Below are 24,382 nucleotides of genomic sequence, written 5' to 3' on the forward strand. Positions count from 1 at the left end.
TATACTGTAAATACGACAAGGGGCCGTCACGGCTTCAATGCGTCCGTCCCGGCATATCATCAAAAGGGTTAATAATAGATCTGACTTCGTGACACTTTTGAGTCTTTCCCGTGGTCGAGACAGCTCCTGCTCGAGGTGACAGTAGATGTACTCAACATTAGGAATGTCTTCATGACACGTTTGTGTCTTTGCCCGAGGTCGAGACGGCTACTGGTCGACTGTGAACAGATTCAAACATACCGCCAGATCATTGCGAGCTTTGACACATCGGGGAACCCCCCCGATTGGGAAATAACAGGGGAAGTTCCCGGTTTCATATCAAGAACCAGATCAAGTTTCATTCAGCCGGAACGGACAGGTATTCATGTCAATCAAATGATGTGTATACATATCCGTTGTCACGATTTTATTAACAGTCCACTAATACATGCAGATGATGAATAATCATTTCGCTTGCACGTTCGAGTCACGAATTGACTGTTCGATCACAGATCCTGAGATTCAGATTGGCAGAAAACGTATCCAAAAGGAGACAGGTTGTGACCAATTTTCGAACGATAGCCGGGTTGGAATTATGAGCTGGAACGACGCGTCGGTAGGTGTATCGTTAATATGGTAAATTGTCGCTTGCAAGTAGATTACACTCTCCCTGGTCTTGCCAATCGGTCAAAAATATTCCTTCAAGTAATTTGACTCAAGTGGTATTAGGCTATTCCACGACGCGTAGATTATGATATTAGGTGCCGAATCTTATTGTCGATGGCGATATGTATGATGATATATATTGTTAGGTCGGGTTAAGGACCATCTTGACCTGCAATGTTTTGAGAGGCATGAGGGATCGTCACTGACCTCATTCTTTTGAACGCTCTTCATCATGCATGATGAATCCGTGGTGCCAGGCATGATTCCCGGGCATGATTCCCGGGCATGATTCTGCTGGATGTCAAATTTTGGTCATGCGGACATGTTCGTGCAGCGCAGGCTTACACTCCGGACGCAGTTGACCGGCCACGTCTTGTTGTCCGATCATAGACTCCCGGCAGGTGCGGATCCAAGGAGGTGGGGGCGCATCGGCCGCACGCCCCCCCCTCCCCCCAATTTTTGGTCAGCAAACATTGTTTTTGTCAGCCCCAGGGGGTCCAGATTTCACATTGGGAGATTGGCACACGCGGTTTTTACCAGTTTTATCACACTTTCGGTTTCGAGATCCACATCTATGATCAGATTCGCTTGCGCAATTAGTCTCAGAGTCATCGCCTTAGCGATTGGCCCTGGCAGATCTGACCTCAGTGCTAAAGCAAAAGCGGGAAAATGAGTCCTGGGAAATGAACGAATGAGGTCTATGTAACTTCAGCCTAACATGTACTAACAGGCTTCTTGGAGAGCGGGTTGTGCGGGTTATCCGTATTTTACCCATATTTTCAAAATTGTCTTGCCAGGACGTTTCGGGACGTGACTCACGACATGGGTGTGCCTTTGTCCGCGTCAGCAATTTTTAGTTTGAACGAGAGATAGCTCTCCTTATCGACCGTGTGGAACATTGTACGACTGTGCTTGATTCATAATCGTTGGATGGTGACTGCTCCAAGATGAAGAAGTTCTTGAACATAGTCAACGATCGCAAAAAAGGGATTGAAGACTCATACGAGAATTTTATTCAGGGGTGGACAGTAAGAAATTTTGTGTAATCAACGTACATGTACTACTACTAGTGAAAGCCGGAGTCTTATACAGCTTGGCAATGGTAGGCTTATACCTACGCCTATACCTTAGCCGCGTCCTTAGTCTTGCGTTTTCTTCAGCAACTCTGCAGACAGCCTTCTGGCGTATTGGCATTGCTCAGAGTCTCTTCGATGAAATCGTTTCAGTAGGTCTACAAACCTATACAAACCTAAAGCCCCTAACTCAGTAACTGCACATGTAAGTAAAATAAATACCACCAATTTCACCCCCATCTCCTACCTTAAGAAACCCTTTTCAAAACAATGGGAAAACCCAAGTCCGCAATTGTTCACCATTTGAATTGCGCACGTGGGTTTGTTTACAATTTCATTTCCCGCGAAATCTTAAAGATCACATGACCTGCTAACGCAGATTGGATATAACGCTAGTGTACACAACACACAGAAGATACACACGATTTCGGTCATCCTAAACAGTGTCAATCAGCGCCCACCAGCGTCCACCAGGTTTAAAGTCGGGTATAAAGTCATCAAAATAAAATTTAGTAGCAATAAACGAAATAAGTACACCATAAAACACATTACATGAAAATTTCATGACATCTAAAATCACAAGGCCCCTGAAAAGTGTAGTATTGGGAAGCCCTATCATTGATGACTTTAAAATGCCTTCAAGTTTAAACCTGGTGGACGCTGGTTGACGCTGTTTAGTATAACTCCACGATTTTGAAGAAATCTGGGTCAGTCACAAATATTTGTTTTGGATACAATAAATGAATCTTACTTCATAACTTTATGTTCTTAACTACTTTAACTTCATGTCTGGATTACTTAGAAGTTATCTGAGTTTGTGTAGTTGTTAAGGAGTTGGTGTGAAAATAAGAAGATGGGCGATGAAAAAAACAACACAACCGACCAGATACACGTACATTCTGTGTAGATTTTGTACAGCCAGGCTGGATGAGTGTACATTTCAATATAGACCCTTTAATAAGCTTTACACCAGACAGAGGAAGTCACTGCGGGTCCAAACAAACCTAAACATAGGCACAACAAGCAAAAGATCATGTGGTGTGCCACCACCATGCCATAGTTAGTACTAGTAGCCTATAGGCCTAGCCCTAGACGAATTCGAAGAAGACGAATTGGTGCCAAAACAAATCAAATTAATGCGCACACTCGGAACACTTCAGATGCCCTAAGCCGACTTCGGACAATGCCTAGAGACACGGCGATCCTTTGTTCAAGGTGAAACGCATGACTGGTCAGTGCCAAAACAAACTCCTTCGAATTCGTCTATTATTGATGAGTGCAGATGTTTTTTAGTGGAACAATAACTGTCCTTTATGTTGTCAGATGGTTGTCAATATCAAGAATGCTACTTATCCTGGAGTCTGAAAGTTTAACCCCTTCCCAAGTATGTTTCAAACAACTTTTGATCACTTTTAGGAATCGAGGTCGAAGTTGAAGAAAATGTCCGAGCTCAGTGATGAAGACCCGCCAGCATTGGTGTCGACAGACGAAGAGGAGGATATCCCGCTCAAGAAGAAACCAATGATCGGGCCAGAGATCCCGGCTGCATTGAAACGTGATGGTAAGTAAAGGGTGGCTGCCTGTCACGTGGTGGGATCACTCATGCCTAGTCATGTTTCTTGGCTCCTGCCTTCAATTCTTTAATTACAGTGTCTAGCACCAGTGATCATGAATTGATAATGTTTTGATATTGTTAGTGCTAGTCACGAATTCATCGGAAATTCATGAGCCGAAAAGTTGACTCCGCCGGCGTCTCTGAATGAAATCCTTTTAGGTCAACTAATTATGAAACCCAGACAGGCAGGCTCAAAGGCCTGCTGCTCAAAGCCAAGGCCTACTGATGGATAAACATTTCACCTTGGAACGGCCATGTCATACAGGTTGATCTTGGTAATAATAGAAGTACATATCTCCTTCATTTATATGGACCTGTCGTGTTGATTTCAGCTGAGGTGGCAAAAGATTTGAGTGACTACATAAAAAGGAAGGATTGTATGAAACAAGTGACAGATTCCTTACGAATTTTAGTCGTGGATCCATTTTTATTTGGCACGGATAACACGACGAAGAAATACAATAAGGCTTGGATTGCTGCAGCCTCTCAGAAATTTGGTTTCCCTCAATCTGGGTAAGATATGGAAATGTTTTCTACAGTTTGCTCACGAAGACCAACGCAGAATGAGGCGACACCCACTGTAACCCCCAGCTCACAATAACCCCCAGCTCACAATAACCCCCAGCTCACAATAACCCCCAGCTCACAATAACCCCCAGCTCACAATAACCCCCAGCTCATAAGTTAAGTTTACACCAGTGTTGATTAAGATAAGATTTGTTTTGAACAACTGGGCCACGTGTTGAATATGCCATGTTTTCTTCTTACAGGGAGAATATAATGCACGCAGTCCTCCGCTATGAGAATAGGTTGGCTGTGCAGTTGCTTGAAAAGGCCTGCGCAGAAGTAAATGATTATTTGGTAAGTTGTTTGTGTGACCTAAACCGTAAGATCTTCCAAGGGCTAACATATCTTTTATTGCATGCAGTGACTATTTGATTGTCTCTGCTAATAAGTGCAACATAACTAACCATAATAACTAATAACATGAAAGAGAAGGTTTTTGAGCTTTTCAGTCAAATTGTTAAGTTGTGTGGCTGCATTTCTCTCCACGTTTTAACCCATTCCACTTTTCAGTCCGAGCGAAAACTTGACACGTTAAAAATGTTCAAAATCAGCGACCAGGTCCGAAAAGATTATAAAGATGATAAATTGGTGCATGTCGATCGTTATTCTAATGAACGCGTGGTCGAGGATATTTGGTAAGTGACCACCTTTCTTTAGTAGACTATCATAAAATCAAAAATAGCTGATGACCCCAAATCACCAGGCTTTATGTGAGATTTTGCCACTTTTAGATGATAAATGTAAGATGCTGGTGCTGGCCAATAAAGTAACCAAGTGAGAAGTAAAATTTCTGAGATAATTAAAAAAAACCTATGCCGAACATTTCTCTAATTCGAAAATGTTTCGACTTTTCAGCTTACGGATAGTAAAGGCTTTTCCAAAGGAAGACTCGCTTAATTCGGCCGCTAAGTTTGCTGTTCTTTATGTTCTAAACACATGTAAGTTATCCTCAAGGTTGTTTTAGTGTGACCAGAGTGAAAGAGAAAAAAACTGAGCTGTTTTTTGTGGTAACCTGTCCATACCATTGAATTCATCGCTGTTCAGAGAAAAAAAACTTTTCAACTCCCCCAAACTCAAGTGAATAACGAAAGTCGTTATTATTTCAGGGACCTTTTTTGCCAACCAGAAATTCCGTTTTGATTTTGATGTGACTGGTGAGGTAGACAAGGATAACTTGTCTCAGACTGGCGAAGAAAGTCGCACGCTAGGGAATGAGAAGTTTAAGGAGAGCAGATTTGAGGAGGCCATTGGCCACTATAAGAGAGCTATCGAAGAAAAGTGAGTCTTAGACGAATCTTGGTCGTTACATGTTGGGTTCCGTTTCCTTAAAAAGCAACCTTATTTTAGGACACCCCTTAGTATTTGGTCCTACTCTGCCGCAATAAACAAGGCTGAAAGTAATCGGAAGGCTGTTTATTTTGCAATAAAGACACAGTAAAGCATTTCATATTTCTAAAGCAGGAAATCCCAGGCTCCTGTGATGCAAATTTACACTGCTAAGATGTATTGCACATGCACTGAAATGTGTTCATTGCAATTCAACTTTTTTGGCACATGAGCTTTCAGTTGGTGAAAAACTCGGGGAGAAATGCAGCCCTTTTTATAAACACGTGCGTTTGTTTTCACAGTTATATGATCAATTTATGATAAATTTTTTTCAGTCCTCATAGTCATGTTTATTATGGTAACCGAGCTCAGGCTTATTTGCGTCTGAAGAAGTTCACAGAAGCGGCATCAGATGGGAGGAGGGCCGTGTCGCTGAAACCTGATTGGATCAAGGTAACCACCATCATGTGTCCACTTTATTAGTACTTGGTCCTTGTTGCTTATCATACACTTTTGATCAGACCCCTTTCCACCTAGCACATTAGTAGGTCTCCCAGAAAAACTTTCAGACGGCTTGTTATGGCATTTCTTCAGTAATTGTAGTATTTTTTCTCGGTGATTCCCAGACAAAAATCATATAGTTCAGTCGTATTTAGTACCACAAGGCACATTTGACCTAATTCTGCCTGTGCGTCCCAAAAGGTTTAAATGCCATACATCTTTTGTAGCTGTGAGTGACCTGATTTTTTGGCCTCTGCCACCAAATGGGCTTTTCTAAAGAGCTTTGATCCACAATCGATTATGATTTATCTCTCTCTCCACTCCAGGGTTTGTATAGATATGCAGAGGCACTTTTCGAGTTAAAATTCTATGACGAGGCCCACAATATCAACAAGCAAGCAGCTGAGGTTCTGAAGCAAAGTGGTGAAAATGTCAAAGATCGTGACAAGGTGGAAAAACAAAGGGAGAGAATCAGGAAAATGATGACAGAGGACAAGGAAAATAAAGGTGTGTTGTTGTTGTGACACTTTCTGCTTGCTTTAGGTGGGATTAACCACAGCTGTGCTAGCATACACACGTGTCTTATCCTTCTCCATTGTTTTCCATGCAAGAACAGCTTGGTGCGAAAGACACCCAGCTTTTGTAGTTGCTGTCTTGTAATCCTGGTTACTCAATGAATCACTCGTTGTTTTATTTTTCAGTTGAGCCTATCAGCAACAAAATATTGGAGAAAATGAAGGAAGAGAATGGCAAGACAAAGTGAGTACAAGCAAAGACAATTAGGTGTTGTTCAGCCAGCTAGTTTTATGTCATGCTGTGAGTACAAGCCAAGACAATTAGGTGTTGTTCAGCCAGCTAGTTTTATGTCATGCTGTGAGTACAAGCCAAGACAATTAGGTGTTGTTCAGCCAGCTAGTTTTATGTCATGCTGTGAGTACAAGCCAAGACAATTAGGTGTTGTTCAGCCAGCTAGTTTTATGTCATGCTGTGAGTACAAGCAAAGACAATTAGGTGTTGTTCAGCCAGCTAGTTTTATGTCATGCTGTGAGTACAAGCCAAGACAATTAGGTGTTGTTCAGCCAGCTAGTTTTATGTCATGCTGTGAGTACAAGCCAAGACAATTAGGTGTTGTTCAGCCAGCTAGTTTTATGTCATGCTGTGAGTACAAGCCAAGACAATTAGGTGTTGTTCAGCCAGCTAGTTTTATGTCATGCTGTGAGTACAAGCAAAGACAATTAGGTGTTGTTCAGCCAGCTAGTTTTATGTCATGCTGGTACCAAGTCATTATAGTATTGACCAGAGTTGACTTCATACCAGCCAGAGGTGGCCACCGGAGCCAAATAAACCTAAACAAACAAGAATCGAAACAGCACATTATTGTTTATTGTGGCTCGCGATGGCTTACTCGGAGTGTGGCTGATACGAAGTTGCCTATATGGCCAGGGCGTCCGATAAGATTCTACCCGGCAAAAGAAATTGTCAGAGTTTTGTCAGGGAGTTGTAAGACGGAGTGAGATTTGATTCAATGTTGATGAATGTTCATCTGTACATTCTATTCTAAGCTTTTTATTGTACAGTTTTGAAATCTCCCAATAAGTCGTAGATAAAACACGACTTATTGTTTATTGTTGTCTTTATTCAACGGTCTGTTATTTTCTAGAAAAACTGTTGAGAATGTCAAGAACACTGCAGACAAGGTGCAGAAGAAAAAGAAGATAGAAATTGAGGTTTGTAGAAATGACTTGATATTATTATGTGTACTGTCGGGGGATTTTGACGCGGGAAGCACCTAAACTGCCATGATTTTACAGATCATTATTTCGTTGATTCAGTTGATCCAAGTGATTGGAGAAAGAAGTTCTCCAAAATCCTTTCATGGGATAGATAAGTTGAATACGTATTTTGATATACAACTTTTCTGTTTTCAGAGTGATGATGACATTCCTGCACTGGCGTCTGCAGAATCGTCGTCCGAGGATGACGACGTCACGATTCTCGACCGCGCTTCCGAGATCAAGCTCAATGATGAGTTGAAGGGTAGCAAGCCCCGGGATCATGATGAGTTTAGGATGCATGTAAGTCAGCAACTGATGGTATCGAAAAATGTCATATAACGCCGGAAGGTCCGACGCTTTTGAATCAACAGCTGGAGAAAAACACTGAATTTGAATCCACACCTCGGACATTTCAGTGTCCTGTCTTTTCATATTCACTGGTTTGTTTCCAGCAGGAGCTCCAGATGGAAAGACGGAGGAGAACTGAGAAAGTCATCATTGAAGACAAGAAGAAAAAGGAGGCAGAAAGGCGTGAGAAGATCCCGGTGGGAATGATCAGGAAGGAGAAAGAGAAGGAGCGGGAACTGGCTGAGGCGAATAAGAAAGTGGCACCGGAGAAAAAGAAGGGGGTAGGTTGATCATATTATGAGTTTTATTGCAATAGGAGGTATATCTGTCTGAAGTACATTCGAACCTCCCGTAGTGGACACCGCTGTATCAAGGACACTAGTTTTGAACCCAAATTGATTCAGTTTGACCTCTGTATTCAAGTCGCCTCTCTATACAGGACACCACTTGTCATCCCTGATGGTGTCCTTGATAGAGAGGTTCTACTTTGTGCCCTTCCTTTTGTAGCCTTTGAAAACTGGGACGTGTGCAAATCCGGTGAAACTTCAGAAGAGTAGTCGCGTAAATGGAACAGACGCACTCCAGAGTGTCAAGAAGAAAGACATCGAGAAGTTGAAGAATCTGATGGGAATGGGAAGCCAGGCGTTGCTCACCTTGCGGAGTCGGAATGCCATTGACCACTATACAGAGGCACTGGACTTCATCATGAGCAAGAATCTGACAGTAAGTTTGAACAATCTTTTGAGTCCCGATCTTGAGGTGGACGGCATTAGTTGATGGCCTGATGTTCAAAAATTTGTGACCCGCTCTACCAAAACTAGGCGCTTGTCGCATCTGAACTTGACAGGTTGATACGGACTTGTTGTTTATTTCCCTATTGTAGACCTTTTGTGAAATGTGACCAAATCAGTTTGTAATAGATTTCACAAAAGGTCTACGATAGGGAAATGAACAACAAGTCCGTATCAAGCTGTCAAGTTCAGATGCGACAAGCGCCTAGTTTTGGTAGAGCGAGTCACATTTTTGGTTTTCCACTCCACAAACAGGTTATTGCTAACAGCGACACTGTCCCTGATTGTTTCTCTGTGTCCTCTAGTATTTCAGTTTGGACATCCTTGACATGATGATACTGAAATATGCCCACGGGGTGGCACTCTTGGAAGCAGGCACGCTTCAGGTAAGTTACAGAACTTCATTACTGTAAACCCCTTTATTTTTTTTTTGTGATGGGAGTACAATCACAATTCACATACTTCAGTGGCCAGAATATGACTTTTTCAAAGTAACAAACAACACTTTTATCGTTTGCGTGCGAAAACATGACAAATATTGTTATGCCTGACTCGTCCAAGCTGAGCCAGGGGACACACCGCATGTGAAGACTAAGGGTTGATTATGTAACTGCTGAAACCGATCTACCTTAGCTTCATGTTACATACATGTATATTTAGCATTAGCATTGACTGGAGTGGTAATTACCATGCATAACAAACGCAGTCATGAACTCATCATTTATAGCTTATCACTTCCATATAGAGAAACAACATCCTCACTTACTGGTCATCATAGCAACAAAGAATTGAAGCCAATGGAAATAAAGTAGATATTTTACACCCTTGTCAGATTATTATGTATGCTATCGTAAATCCTGACATGCATTGTTATTTTTTCCAAATTATCGAATTTTTCAAAACTTGTCTGTTGCTTTATGTGACCGTCTGGTTTTTCAGGGCAGTGTTTACGAATCTGTATGTGAGGATTGTCTTTCCTGTTGTTGTGGTGATCAGTTTGAACAGATTGTGTGGTGTCCATTTATTGTAATACCTACATGTATGACGTTTCTGTGCGTGTGGGATACCTGGAACTCTCGAAATTCTGATGAATTATTTTCATGGGCGAATCAGGATGAGCAAACAGTGTAAAGGCATTTTCAAACAGGAGGTTTTCCCAATTGTTGCCTTATCCAATGAATTTCAACATACATTTGTGTTGCAGCGCATCCTTGACGGTATAGCCGCGTTTGAAGCTCTCCTCAAAGACTACCCGAAACGGTCATTCCCATTGGCTTATCATGGTATTGGAAGAGGTTACATTAAACAGAATAGGTAGGTAAATCAGAAAAGTGTATGCCGTTATATTTTAAAACTGAAAATCTTACTCAACCCCAGTCAACTTCAAACTTCTGTTTTCAGTGCTGCCAATTGCAATGAACTTAGGTTAGATGATGCCATTAAAAGGGACACTGACAAAGATTAGTTTCTTTCTTTATCCAGCTCAAAATTGATTCATTACCGAAGGAATTTGATTTGATGCCATGAGTTTTCCACAATTTTCAGATATCACGATGCAATTGAGCACCTCGACCATGGCTTGGCCATCGTCAAGAAGAATCTGAACCTTACCGTGCTGACATGGCCAGGGAGCTGTGAGGTGATGAAAGAGACGCCACCAGGCATGATGAAGGAATCATTCGAAGATTTGCTCTACTTGTGCCGCTACCCGCCTCACCCGGATGCCGTGTGCTTCTATACGGACTGCCATGGCTTCTACAAGAAAGAGATCTACTTCACCGACCCAGACTTCCAGGTTAGAATTTACTTTTGAGGAATGAGTTTACAATCCTCGATCATGGCAGGTTCATAATCAGGAGGTCAATGGTTCGACTCACTGAATGATTACCACTGTTATGCCTGTGTCCTTGAGCAAAACTCTCAACCCAAAATTGCTTTTCCTTCGAGTGACTCAAAACTGAGGCCCCTTGTAACTGATGTCTATGCCAAGGCAAGCAAAACACTAATTGCCTTTATTGCCATACTCATTATTTTTCAGGGCTTTGTTCGTACCGTCTGCTATGCCAAATGTATGATAGACTTTCACATCACCTGCTGGAAGAAGTTCCGTACGGCGGCCGAGGACCGGCATTCGGAGAAAGATTACCTTGAGAGGCCGTGTTTTACTCCCGACTGCTATGCTTGTATCGTCAAGGTCCTCATATATGACAAGGATGGCTTGGCAAAGAAAGAGGTAATATATGGAAATATGTTATAAAGCTAGGGATTGACATAACTTTAGAGACTAAGGCCAGTTTTCTAAACAAGTTGAATTCCAACTCAACTGGCCTTTACAATGAGTGCCTTAAAAATCTATTCCCAGGGATGTGATTTCCGCTTTTTAAAAGAGGTTTATTTCAACAACAAAATGGGAAGATCTTTGTCTCGGTACCCCAAAAATAAGCAGTTTTGAGGCATATTTTTGCAAGTAAGGGCAACAAATTGAGCCCAAATATTTCTATGCAAATAGCCCTGTTTATATTGAGTTTGTTTTACCTCGAAGATTACGAGTGAAATCGACCACCGTCATAAAAAAGGCGGGAACAAGCCGAAAGTAAGACGGGAATTAACAAACGAGAAGAAAATAAAACGGAAAGAGGAGAAGAAAGCGCTCCGGATACAACGGAAAATGGAAGCCAAGGCAAGAGAAGAGGAGGAGCATGAAGAAGACATTCTCGAAGAGCTGGAGCGTCGGTTCGATGAGAGGCAGACTGAGGAGTCTGCATCAGGGACAACAGAGGATGTCGATAGTCGCAGTCATACAAGTGAGTGTTCCTACTTCAGATTTTTTTCCCTTCTGACTTCCGAGTGTAGTTTGGATGGACTTTGTTGAAGATATGGTACTGATTGTTGTTCTCTTTTGCAGCAGGTGGGGGTGTCGCTGAAGAGGATCCTCTGCCCAAAGAGAAGGATATGATGGTCCTCAAGAAAGAACTGAGTCCCGGAGAAAAATACAAAGTCGTCACGGCAAAGAAGGTGAAGAGGAAGAAGAAGGACAAGACAAAAACAACGTTATCCCTGGATGAATTTGTTAATGTTGGGAGGGACAATGCACAGGAAGAGTAAGTAACCCCATAAAGTGGCGGTTTGGGGTTCCGCCCATCGGGACGAGCTGCGCTCACACTGGAGCCACATGGCCTTTTAGGAGTATCAACAAGGGGGAGAAAGGCACTTTAATGTTCACCTTCCCCTTTTCTTTGTCAGTGATGACTATTGCATGGCAAAACATTTCCTACTTCCAGCTGTCTCCTCTTGCTGCTAAAATTCTTTGATAGGCCCTGTTCTTCTTCTTGCAGTGATGATGAGTATGACCCTGACAAGCCATTTTCTGTCCCATCCCAACTACGGCCAGAGATCGAAGCGTTTGAGAACTGCCACTTTGGCAATGGGGCTGGTGACTGTTCTGTTGCCCTCACCCCAGCTGAGGAGGAGATAGTAGCAAATCTTTACTCGTAAGTATTTCAAAGAGGTACACCGTTCGTAATTACTGGTGGTCCAAGAAAATTTTGATCGAAATCATTAAAAGTCTGGTGATCTATTATGCTAAATGTGTTTTAGCGCTATTTCTAAGCTCAGTCTTTCTTGATATCTAGGTTCTTTGAAGACCATCTGAAGGCCACAGGACCAGTCTATCTTCATGACCAGACCCTGGCACTTGTAATGGAGGATTTTCCACCAGAGGCAAAGGACGTTATACGCAAATACGATTCATTGTCAAACTTTCTGCTTCAAAATTTAAAATTTGCAATGATGGACGAACACTTGTGTCTTCTGAAGGATTCTGCCAAAGCGAAAAAAATGGCAGTGGAAAAAAGACAGCAAGGGACTATTAAGTATCAGTCTTATTCCCAAAGTGTTAGTGCAAATAGTGATGTGCCTGGTGGTCCAGTGATTCATAGCACAGGGACTTCATTGAATCCGACAGCCATGGAGTTTAGTCCATCAGGCACAGCTTTGAATTCAGACAATTCGGAAAGGACGCGTCATGGTGATTTGTGTGATTTTGACTTGCCACTGGCGCCTCCTCTTGGAAAGACAAAACAGCGGAAATATTCAGAGGATGAGTTTCCGACGTTAGGTGACGGTGGAATGATTCACTCAGTTAGATCGGACAGTGCATCGCGAGCCTCGTTGTCAGATTCTCTGTCGTCGTCATGTGACGATATGAAAGGGGATGTGTTGGACTCCAAAAGTGGTAATGGTGACTACCAGACTAGAGGTGGTGCTATGGAAGTGCCCCCTTTCCTATCTGGGCCGCCTGGGGCTGCAAAGAAAAAGCAGCCACAAACTCCGCGTAGTGGTTCATTAGATAAGGTCCCGCCGTTCTTGTCGGGACCTCCTCTGGCACGGAATGCTGCTGGGTCACCCAGAATGGGGTCACCGAAGCGGGTGTCGCCAAGACCTCCGGAGAAAATGGAGCGTAAACGTAGTATTGCCGACGACTTCAAGCGTCAAGTTCTAGAAAAACTGCAAAAAGAGAAAATGGACTCGAGCAATGCTTTTGGCAGAGAGGATGACTTTGGTGTGGACGCTAGCAGTGAGATTCCGCCTTCGGCTTTTGGCAACAGGGAGGAGGACTTGGCTGAAACGTATCAGTCAGATTCAGAGAATAGTTTGGACGATTTAGACGGTGTTGACGACGTCGTCGTCAGGGCAACTGATACGCAGAAACTTGATGGTGAGGACTATGATGCGAATTTGGACGCGGATTTGAATAAGACGTTTGAGAAGGCGGTGGGGAAAGGCCGTAGTGCGTCGAAGACGATCTTTGATCAGGCACCAGGGGTCTCTCATGATCCGTCAATGTACAGTTGGAATGTCAAGGAGATGAACATTGTGACAAGTCGTGCTCCTGGAGGTAACCAGAACAATATCAGAAAGCCTGAAAATGACTCTGATAGCCTCTCTCATAAAATGCAGTTGGCAAGAAAGGCATGGTCTACTGCTGATCAACCTGGAGCCGGAGAGTACTGCAGCTTCCCCTCTGTTCATGCTGGGCCTGGTTTCGGTGGCTCGCCTTTTGAAATCCCGACAAGTGCGTCATTCTCGAGAGAAACTGACACAAACACAGCGGACAAATTTAACAGCAATATGGGATTAGATGACATAGACGATTCGAATATGCTTTATGAAATTTTGGATTCAAATGGGGATGATAAACATTTGGATAATTCTTCAAGACACAGTGATTCTTTTACATCAGATGTTAATATTTCCACGGAAAAAGATATTGACCAAATGGATGAGGATTTTGTGCACGAATTTTCATCTTCTGTCATGGACGGTTTGAAGCGTCATTCTGCTTTTGCGGATAATGGCAATCTCGCAGATTTGGTGCGCTCGACGATCGAGAAAGACTTACAGCGGTGCGCCGTATCGAAAGCCCTGAACTCGGCAATGGGGACTCATTTTAGCGGGAGTAATTCTGGGAGCACGGCCATCAACAAAGACTTCTTGCGCAAACCAGCTATCCTCTGTCGTAGCATTGCTGTTCAGAGTGAACCATTGACTCGATGTCTCGAGCGTGAAGTTCAGACAGACCCGTATGAGCCGTACAAGTTGGAACGTGACGCCCTCCAACAGCAAGTTGGTGAACTAGACCAGATGTTGGCACAAATGAAGAATGTATGCAACCAGCAGAGACTGAGATATGGGGAGCTCAAGGATAGCTATGAGGTAACCTTTCTTTCAGAGATTGTTAATGAGTTTATCAAAGTTAAAGGGAACTGAAACCGCCAAGCCAGTTCGTATGACCTCGTTTTCATTTCCCGCGTATCGGGTGATCAGAACGAGGCATGAATGAAACATGGCGCCTAGCTGTCAATCATTGAGTGACGTCACTACTATGGAATTTACTACGAAAACTCATGAATGAAAGATCGCATGACTCACGTGATTCTCACATGATTCTCAATAATAACAAATTGAACTGCGCATGCTCGGGCACTGGGGACGGAGCTACAAATCTGAACTCGAATAGGAAGTTGGAAGTTTGACTTTCTTGGGCGGTGAAAGTCGAAAAGTCGAATAAATCCAGTTCCCTAAGAGCTAATTCTTCTGACCATTTAGTGTGGAAATGTTGATGGTATGAGTGAGCCAAAGTGAAAGCTTAAGAGAGCGTGTTATGACTTGGAAACAAACAAGTTTGGAAATGTTATGATCATTTGATTGAAACCTTTCTCATTCTAGGATGCCAAGAAACACCTTGTTAACCTGAACAGTTTGAATAGTGAAAATGAACATGAAAAACTACAGCTGAAGCATGAGTGCCATAATGCCCAAGAGGAAATCAGGAGAATCAAAGAGCAGCTCCATCAATCACAAGCTCAGGAGCAGAGGTGGGTCTTCTGTGGCTCGAACTCTCAGCTCGCAGTAAAGCGGTCTCTGGTTCAAACTCCACAGTTGGTGTGAGATCTTAGGCAGGCCTCTTTGTCTATGTTGCCTTCCTCTTCCCAGATGTATAAATGAGTGCCGGTCTCAATCCTTAGGTTATGACGCTGAATGAGTAGCTCATCTGAGTTATGCTTCATGCGAGGACTTGCGTGTTAAGAGAATTTGTAGTTTGCCACCGGAAATCTTTCCACGGATTCAAAAGCTAAGCCCGTTTTTTGGGGATCAATAGATGGAATAGCAAACCTGAAGTAAAACCCAAGAAGGCATCGTAGTACTGCCACAACTTATAAAAAAGTAACTTCCATTTCAGCATTTTGATGCGTATGAACGAGCAGCAGCAGACGATGAATGATATAACACAACAGAAACAAGAAGAAGTTGAGAGAATGACCGCTGAACGCAACCTCCACATCAACATCATCAGACAGTTAGAGACAAACGTCCAGCAGACCGTAGCGACAGCAAGGGCTGCCGAGGTTGAACTTTTGGAATTTAAACTTGACATTGGGATGCAGCTGATGGACAAACACATGAAGGACGCTGATCATTATTTCACCAACTTGCAGGCCGTCGTGAAGAAGTAAGTTTTGTCAAGTATTCCTCCTGAACTGGAGGTTTTTGCTGTCTCACCAACCACTGCCAGGGTGGAGCTAAAACGTGGGCGCCTTGCTGAGGTTTTGGCGAAATGACTGCTTGACCTGGGCCCAAAGACAACCTTCGCACAGCTTAGCAGTTGTCCCAAGCACAACTTAGGACACACAAATGTTGAAGAATGCAAACTGTCTGGTTTATTTTAACCACAATCCAGGAAAAGAATGTTGTTCAAGTCTCATTGATGATTCAGAACACTTGAGCTATTTTCTCCCTTTTAGGTTTGAGGATGGAAACCATCCAATTCCCCAACAACTATTGACGTCTGTCGAACAGTGGCAGAAAACGAAGGACTTGATCCGTGAAACTGCGCAGAACTGCACGCAGTCTTTCCAGGAGCAAATACAGAGCGTGAAGGAAGGCACGATGCTTGCTTCACTACCAAAGTTGGATCTTCCTCGAGCTCCACCACCACCAGACCAGTTACCTCTTCATATAGTGAGTAAGGCTTGTGTGAGGAGATCTGGAAGGACCAGGCAGATTCGGTTAACAGGGTAATCCTTATGCCTGGACTTCTAACTCCAATACCAGACACGTAGCAGAATGTCAGAGTCAAATGAATAACATGTTTCGACTATGATACATGTAATTGAAACGAATCGCCACTCTTGTTACAAGTACAAATATCTTCGTTTTCTAGCTTCGTCCACCAATGGGCATCCAGTTCAATCCCGGGCAAGCCCCAGGTCAACAGCAGATGTCACCGACAGAACTTAGGAACAGCCCATCACCAACCACACAGCTGCTAGGACCTGTTCCACAATCTCTGCCATCTTTTGCACAAATGCCGAAACAGCCACCGGGAATGCAGGCTGGAGGTCGTCCAGGTGCGCCACCTGGTGGAAGGCCGCCTAATCAAGGACCTGTACCGTCTGGAAATCTTCAACAAGCTCAAGCGCAGCAGGAACAGAGTCCAACGACGTTATTCCCGCCACAGCTGAAGCCAACTGCGACTGTTAACCAAACAGGTACAACAGATCTCGGTTTTTCTTTTCATTCAAAGATGTAAAGCTACTTACCCAAGGCTATTTGTAAATAGGATTGGTTGCTGAAATATACAGGATGTACTTGAGTTGCGTTTCACAGAAAGTCATGTCTCCTGCAGGTCAGATTTACAGAATGTCTCAAAATATTATGTTTTCTTCTTTAGGTGCGTATTCCTCCGCAGCGAAAGTCTTGTACAGGGATGCTGGTCTTAAGAGGCCACCAGGTTTCCAAGGTCCATCTGCTGGTCCACCGGGTATGGGTCTACCAAGTCAACCACCCCTTGGTGGTCCTGGAGCCGCTCAAGGACCCCCATCGCTGGCCCCTCCAAAGAAAACAGCTGCTCCAAAGAACAGTTTTGAGAAGATCATGGTCAATCTGGCTAAGATGTTCCCGAATTATAAGAGGTGAGGATTATTCCGAAATTCCTTTTTGCGGTCAAAAATATGACAGATAATATCAAACTCTCACTCGGTACGGATTCCTTGAACAGCAAGAAATTTTTGAAAATGTTGATTTTTATCACAGGCAGAATTAGCTCCAGATATTTCGACTGAACACTATGCTTTTGTCTTTTTCCAGACAACAATTGATGGGTTTTGTGCAGAAGTTACGGACAGTGCGAAGTGGTTCCCTGACTGGCATGACCCTGGATGACATCATCTTTGAGGTTGCCAATATGATCCTCGAGAACAACCCTGGTGCCGTCTCTTCCGTCAAGGTGGTAAGGATTCGATTCTCTTTCTCTGTGCATGAAGTGCTCAGTTTTGATAAAATGGAAAAAATTTCAATGAAAGGGTGTTATCATCCAATGACAGCGCCTAATCCCAGTGAATAGTTCACCCACTGACACTTCAACTCTACTTTATGTGTTTATTTCAGGGTCAGGGAGGTGCTTCAGGATTGGCGACCTTCAACGATAGTGGCTCATCATCTCCAAGCAGTGGCTTGGTACGTATCAAGTGTCCGCAACTCCTGGCCTAGCATCAGCTGTAGACATGACGAAGTGCAAACTGATTCACTGAGTGGACTAACCATCTCTATACAGTGCTTGTGTATCGCACATTGTCAACAGCACAAGCCTGTCACAACATGATCTCTGGAAAAGTGGAAAACAGTGGAAATCGTTTCTTCAAACAAACTTTGCTCGAGTCAACCATTGAACCCAACAAACCATGTGTGTTTCTGGCTCTTCCTATGCTGTGCAAGCAAGCTAATCCAAGACAGGTGTTAACAAAGTGATTCATACTTGTCTCCAGGCCAATCTGCAATTTTTTATTTTTTATTTTTTTTTAATCTATCTGTTTGACCACTATCAAACTGTTTTAAATCCAAATATTTGCTTCTAACTCCATTGTAAAGTGCCTTGGAGCATGCTTAGCTTGTACAAGGCACTATAATATCCAGTATTTATTATTATTAATTATTATTGTTTTCCCGGTGGACATCTCTCGCAAATTCATACAATTACCACTACACCAGTAGTGCGACTTATGAGCTGTCTTGCAGATTGTACAAATATATAATCTTTCTTTTTCAGAGTGGTAACCAAACGCCTATCAGTATCTTTGAAGACGAAGACCCTTGTGTCATCTGTCATGAAGAAATGACACCTGGGACATTCGTGTCGCTTGACTGCCATCACGTCTTCCACGACGAGTGCATCCGGAAGTGGCTCCAGGAGCAGCGGACCTGCCCCACTTGTCGTAAATACGCTCTCCTGTCTGATGAGTTTCCATCACTAGGATAGGGGGTTCAGGAAACATGCCCAAATGAGTCACAACCAAGAATTCTTAGGCCAGACAGATGAAAGATGTAACTTGTCTCTGAAATGACTTAAGGGATTATCAGAAGCCAAGGCTACGTGAATTTGATACAAAATTGAAGGGATATTCATAGACAGTTAGTGGATTCAAAGACACTTATGTCTCTTCCTATTAGAGAACTGCCTTGATAGGTTATGACTACAAGTGTTTGAAGTTAAGAGCTGTCACAAGTTGTTCCTGAGCAAACTTTTTATTTTCTTTGCAATTTTCAGTTGAATTTAGGCCGTTAAATATGATGCATGTCCCTGTTCATTCAATGGAGTTACATGTAGTGTCATGTGCAAAGCATACACAACGCCAGTCATTCTGAATGTTGGTGTCAAGTGTACATTGTGTGTTTTAAATTTGAATAAAATGTCAGTCTTGATTTAAAAAGATGAAATAGAGTACATTTTAGTGTCAATGTTGTTGTATTTTGTTGGTGTCTTGTTCATTATGGTGCTTTTTGATACGAAATAAGTGCCTATTGCTTGCAGGTAAAGTGACATAAGTTCTTTTATGTGCTACACAGGGTGTCTCTAAACTGTGGTCTCGAAGAGTTTCCAGCTGGCCTCCTCCTATTCCCTGTACAAGTCATCAAAGTTTTGTCGGAGGACAAATTTGAGTTGTTTTTCATTACATGCAGATCAGAGAAGGAATTCTAAAACACTGAGTGCAGTGTAGCAACGCACTGTGTCTCATTTTGGTGGCAGTAGTTGGTAAGACATCATTATGGCTAAGAGGCAGTCTTGTAAATTTACAATATTATTTTAATTTGACTGGTAGGGGCTTTCAAATTTATTTTATTGCATGGAGTATGTATTTGTGCTAATTAGAAATCGAGTGGTAGAAGAGATACATGTATTTTAAACGAAGAAACGTTTTATGAGCATTTTGTTAACCTGCCATTTGGCTTTGTTTTTGTATCAAGTCCAATAATAAAGTCTTCCCATCAGATTCTTGCTAGTTCTTTGATTGTTTGGATGAGTATCGGGAAAATTCCTTGCCTGTTCTAAAATGTTTGAGACGACGGGAAGTTAAGTGGAGGCATAGGTCGGTTGAATGTGGATTTTTTTTTCTTGTGATGGCGAGATGGATTGAAAATTGCAGTTGGGATTCCACCTAAAACTAAGGTGAATATTTGCAGTCATTTCATACATTATCCACGCTGGCATAGACGTGTATAGTGTGTCACGACAACCTCCCATTGGAACAGTGTTGCATTATCACTAAACCGTTAACCAGGAGAGACGCAGGGAGTTGCATCGTAAACAATGACAATGTAAACATACCTATTAAACCCATTAAACCTACCAAACCCACCAGACCAAAACATAAATGTTATCCAAGGAATTGGTCAATAAGAGCAAATACAGTAACATGCACACTGTTAAAAAAGGTAATTCAATGTTGTACTGTTTCACTTTGCTGACAAATCTCCCGGTCTTCGGGCCGTCTTTCGAATTTTACATGCACCCGCTGAAATTCTCACATGGTGGCAGAGACAGTAGGTCGAGTAAGACTTGACAACGACGATCACCGCTGACGACGCTTGGAGAATGTTTGCTGACTTCTGCTTGGAGAATGTTTGCTGACTTCTGCTTGGAGAATGTTTGCTGACTTCTGAAATGGCCCCTCTCTCATTTCCCAATCTCCTTTCCGTTTACCTGTCTACTTCGGAAATGACTCTGTCTCTGTTGTCCGATGTACCGTTCGATCATGCCGTTCGATGTAACTTACTTCCTGATTGAGTCATTGACGTGGATCTGCGTTTGATTCCGACTGTGAGAAATGGGGAGAATAACTCGCTACGAAGTGGTGTTTTCTAAGGAAGATGCGATATTCCAGGCTGGAGATGAAGTGGAAGGCTTTGTTTATTTAGATCTCAACGAGGAGTTTAAATGCAGAGGTTGGCATTGACCCCACCCATTCTACTCTGGTTGGCCTAAGAACTTTGCCAAAGTTTCGCCCCCAACCACATAGTGAAAGTCTATCCGAAATCATCGCTTACTAGTGTAGGTTAGGCCTACTCCTTAGGCCTACTGAATACTGGGTCGGAGAGACCTAGGCCTACCCCGGATTTTCTCGGGAGTGGGATGTGCCCAAAAGCTTAGGTTTTGCTAACTCGTACCGTTTGAAATGAAGAGATACCACAGGTTGTGGTTGGGTTAGAGCAGCAGTAAATTAGAGGTAGTATACAGCTGACCTCTACCTGCACTGCTGCAGATCTGTTGTTACCACCACCAGTGCTGCACTGTCAGTGTTAACATTTGTGTAGTGGTCAGATGTCCGCAAGTTTCTCCTACAAAGATTGTGTTTTTCTTACAGCTGTGAGGATACGGTGTTCCGGCGAATGCCATACCTATGTTGATGATGGCAGCTCCTCTGAGGATGAATGGGAAAACTATTATGAAGAAACCATCACTGTCTTTGGGAAAAGTATGTACAGTAGAACCTCCCTTAGCGGACACCTCTCTAATAAGGACACCCTCTCTATTAAGGACACTGGTTTTGGTACCAAATTGGTTGTTACCATTCAATTTTACCTCTCTAATCAGGACACCTCTCTTTTAAGGACAATACTTTTCAGTCCCGAGGGTGTCCTTAATAGAGAGGTTCTACTGTAGTTCTAATATTCGGTGCTGCCCCCTACCTTTAGTGTCAGGAGGGACGCGATTGCGCATTCTACTTTTCTTCAGATAAATGCGCTTTATTAATTGGTCATCATAGCAAGATCGGAAAATTCCCCTGAAAACTAAATTTGTTGGTACAAAGTTAATCGCCGCATAAGATTACCTACTACCATAAAGTGCATTTCTATTTTCCTGGACCAAAAATAATTATGAACAGTACCCATTCAATTCAAGGAAACCCTGCATGGTGTCTGCAGATTCTAACTTTTCAAATCTGTATTTCAGTGAAGGGACAGCCAGGCGAGGACCCAGTTCTTCAACCTGGGAGTTACGAATACCCGTTCAAATTTCAACTTCCAATGCGAGGTTTACCGTCGTCTTTTGAATACAAAAAACAGTATGTTCGCTACATGGTCAAGAGCTTCATTGACATACCGAGAAAATTTGATAGATCTGCCAAGAAGTTTTTCACTCTTATCCAGGTGTCGGATCTTAATCAGGAAAGAAATGCCATGGTAAGGTTTGTAAGAATAACTTTTCTGTAGTGCACACCAATACAGATATACTCAATAGGCCTTCTTTGTGCTTATTATCAATTGGCAGTAGACTTTTTTAACATTTGTGCCAAATTTAAAGGTTATGAATGTAGGCCTATTATAGTTGGAATCCTCACGCTTTTTAATTCAAGTTTGATAGTGCTTTCGCCAAAATGAAAAGCTCACTAAGATTCATGGGTCGCAGTTAATGGTTTTAAGTAATTTTATGTAAATATATTTCAGAAATCAGAAATAATTTTAAGTAAATGTATTTCAGAAATCGCAACGGAAACAGGCTCAGAAGTCAGTGGGGATGTGGTGCTGTGCCGCTGGATATCTAGACCTATGGATGCAGATCCCAAGGACTGGTTACGTTCCTGGCGAGAGCATTATATTAAAGGGTGAAGCAAATAATCACACCACTCGAGAAATGAGCGCCACGACGGTTTATCTTGCGCAGGTATGAGTTTCTGAAATGTAGTTATCATTATCATAAATCATAAATCATAAATCGTAGTCCGTGTAAACTTTCAGCTCTTGTCAGGAGTTTTCAGATATGACCCAGACAAAAATGCCAGATTGTTTATTCAGGAGCATTTTAAAACCATGGCCCAGATATTTTGTTTATCTTGGCATACAAGCTGCCACATTATTCATTATGGCGGAATGTACATATATACCCAGGGGCATTCTATTTCCTGTCATTGTCAATGTCATTGAACATTTGCCATGATATTAGGTCATATGTCTTCTTAAAGGGGGATTCTAGGCATGAGCAGGGTGTTGGCTATCTTTGGGTGACTGATAATATGTGCACAGTGACATCACTGGGTCATGTGTGAATCGTGCACTACAGTGGAACTTCCCTTGGCAAATACCTGTCTGTTAAGGACACTCGTTTTGGTCCTAAATTGGACATCTCTCTATGATGGGCAGCACTTGTCAGTCCCAAGGGTAGTCTTGATATAGAGGTTTCCTAAGCATACAAACATCCTGTGTTATGGTAGCGACCCTATTGGTGACTTTGTGTAACTTTATCTTGCCTACCTTGCTACTGCCTACAGTGACCTTAAATCAAGGGAAATGCTGTGTCCAGATAACCTTGCAAGTGGAGAGGGTTCGATCTTGTTTTTGCAGAATTATATTTTTACTTTGCAGAATATCAAGGTGCGAGCGCATGGAAAGAAAAAACGTTATGGTCGTAATGTCGTCGAGATAAAAAAACTCAAGTATGCTCCGGGTGAAACGTGTGTTTGGGACAACCAGCCGTTATTGATTCCTGCTGTTGCTCCATCGTTCCTTATGGGATGCTCACTGATTGATCTGTACTATTCTCTAGAGGTAAGTTTTGACCTGTACTGTATAGAGCAATGCATGAGTTTATGATTAAGGAATTGACACCGAACGGAAGGTATTGGTTGTCTCATCAAAACCGCAATAGAGGTGTCTTTCGACTTCACAGTCACCAATGACGACACCCGCTAAGTTATCTTGGAATAAATTGTGGCTATTTCTATCACACCTAGGTATCAGCAAGTCCGTCAGGCCCGTCGTTCGACCTTGACCTCTCCTATGACATCATCATAGGGACCGTACCTCACCGTGAGGCCCTTGCGATGGAATCAGCTTACATGCCCCCGCCTGCTGGTCCAAATATGGTGAAAATTGGATTCGAGGGCCAGGCCCAGGGAGGTCCACCGCCCTCGGAAGGTCCGATACCGTTATTGCGTAAGTTATAAGTACAGTAGAACCTCTAAGAGAGGTTCCACTGTAGAAGACTAACTTTGCTACTGAACATCATTTACATTGAGATGTTCACCAACAATACCACAGATCTGATCTCGAAAGCCAAAAATCGCTACCAAATGAAATCCTATGCAATTCCACTTATTGCCTTGAGAGAATAATCCTCAGTTCATTCACCAGTTTGCAGCATGTGTTCTATTGATAATATCTTGGCCGTGCAAATAGAAAATCTGTCAAACTGTTTGGAGAATCCAACCTTGGCTAACACGTCTCGCTTATTTTTCAGCGCCACCATCATATAACGCCTGCATGTTCGGCGAGGTTGAACCAGAGGACAAGAGAGACAAGGGTGCCAATGCAGAAGGGAATCAGAAAGACAAGTTTGCACCCAGATACACTTATTACAACTTCCAACCTAACCCCGCAACATAGACGGAATGTGTAGTGTAGTCAGGCACATGACGATTATGATGGATGGTTCCTCATAGTTTTTATACCTGTATATAAACTAGGTCAGATATCTCTGCAGTTCTGTCTGGCCTACCTTGTCCAAACAGCGACCAGAGAGAATCTTAATACTTGACTTACCAAACTCAGAAATGCAGCGCCACTCGCTGACAAAGATAGAACAACTCGACATTTTTTTCACCGGTTTTCGCTGCGCATGCGTACCAGCCATCCGGAAACTAATAATGGCGGCAATCTGAACTTGTTTTGTGTAAGTTTTTGAGAGTTCAAAAAGTTCTTTAAGGCTCATGATTTAAGATAATTTAGCAATCTGATAACTATTACGTGTTAAGAAACAGACGTACCACAGTTATAACCAGTTTACCTGTGTGAATTTGCTTTCACTGCGTGTAGAACAGTTGTTTTTCTCGTCCGTCGCCGCGAAAGATGACGGCTGGTACGCATGCGCAGCGAAAACCGGTGAAAAAAATGTCGAGTTGTTCTATC

At 42.8% G+C, this 24,382-nt stretch overlaps 2 protein-coding genes across 5 annotated transcripts; both read left to right on the forward strand.

Annotated features, from left to right (window-relative positions):
* Positions 1-340: 340 nt before the first annotated feature.
* LOC135502068 (uncharacterized) lies at positions 341-19,468 on the forward strand. Of its 4 annotated transcripts, none has more exons than XM_064794564.1 (30): positions 341-595; positions 3,135-3,279; positions 3,666-3,846; positions 4,104-4,194; positions 4,411-4,535; positions 4,756-4,838; positions 5,007-5,178; positions 5,562-5,679; positions 6,054-6,234; positions 6,429-6,486; positions 7,388-7,454; positions 7,656-7,802; positions 7,955-8,131; positions 8,358-8,573; positions 8,947-9,027; positions 9,846-9,955; positions 10,187-10,436; positions 10,680-10,874; positions 11,184-11,445; positions 11,547-11,742; positions 11,977-12,132; positions 12,274-14,356; positions 14,870-15,018; positions 15,384-15,653; positions 15,946-16,162; positions 16,365-16,692; positions 16,875-17,115; positions 17,291-17,429; positions 17,591-17,659; positions 18,249-19,468. In XM_064794564.1, exons 1-30 carry the CDS (start codon positions 428-430, stop codon positions 18,456-18,458), a joined length of 6,885 nt encoding a protein of 2,294 aa, XP_064650634.1. In that variant the 5' UTR covers positions 341-427; the 3' UTR covers positions 18,459-19,468. The 4 variants fall into 4 exon arrangements, with proteins under 4 accessions (XP_064650634.1, XP_064650633.1, XP_064650632.1 ...); XM_064794563.1 differs by having other exon boundaries at positions 7,958-8,131; positions 17,291-17,432; XM_064794562.1 differs by having other exon boundaries at positions 342-595; positions 17,291-17,432.
* Positions 19,469-20,205: 737 nt separating this feature from the next.
* On the forward strand, positions 20,206-24,037 carry LOC135502138 (arrestin domain-containing protein 3-like). The gene is made up of 7 exons (XM_064794731.1): positions 20,206-20,422; positions 20,842-20,952; positions 21,432-21,661; positions 21,960-22,142; positions 22,841-23,023; positions 23,209-23,410; positions 23,715-24,037. Exons 1-7 carry the CDS (start codon positions 20,305-20,307, stop codon positions 23,858-23,860), a joined length of 1,173 nt encoding a protein of 390 aa, XP_064650801.1. The 5' UTR covers positions 20,206-20,304; the 3' UTR covers positions 23,861-24,037.
* Positions 24,038-24,382: the final 345 nt, after the last annotated feature.

This window comes from Lineus longissimus, chromosome 18 (genome assembly GCF_910592395.1).
Source record: "Lineus longissimus chromosome 18, tnLinLong1.2, whole genome shotgun sequence".
NCBI lineage: Eukaryota > Metazoa > Nemertea > Pilidiophora > Heteronemertea > Lineidae > Lineus > Lineus longissimus.

Bases quoted from the DNA above. Each gene is read 5' to 3' on its own strand.
- LOC135502068 (XM_064794562.1), top strand. From the start codon at position 428: ATGCAGATGATGAATAATCATTTCGCTTGCACGTTCGAGTCACGAATT. The intron at 4,195-4,410 runs GTAAGTTGTTTG...TCCACTTTTCAG, and splicing joins CAGAAGTAAATGATTATTTG to TCCGAGCGAAAACTTGACAC. The intron at 6,487-7,387 runs GTGAGTACAAGC...GTTATTTTCTAG, and splicing joins GAAGAGAATGGCAAGACAAA to AAAAACTGTTGAGAATGTCA.
- LOC135502138 (XM_064794731.1), top strand. From the start codon at position 20,305: ATGGGGAGAATAACTCGCTACGAAGTGGTGTTTTCTAAGGAAGATGCG. The intron at 20,423-20,841 runs GTTGGCATTGAC...TTTTTCTTACAG, and splicing joins CGAGGAGTTTAAATGCAGAG to CTGTGAGGATACGGTGTTCC. The intron at 22,143-22,840 runs GTATGAGTTTCT...TTTACTTTGCAG, and splicing joins CGACGGTTTATCTTGCGCAG to AATATCAAGGTGCGAGCGCA.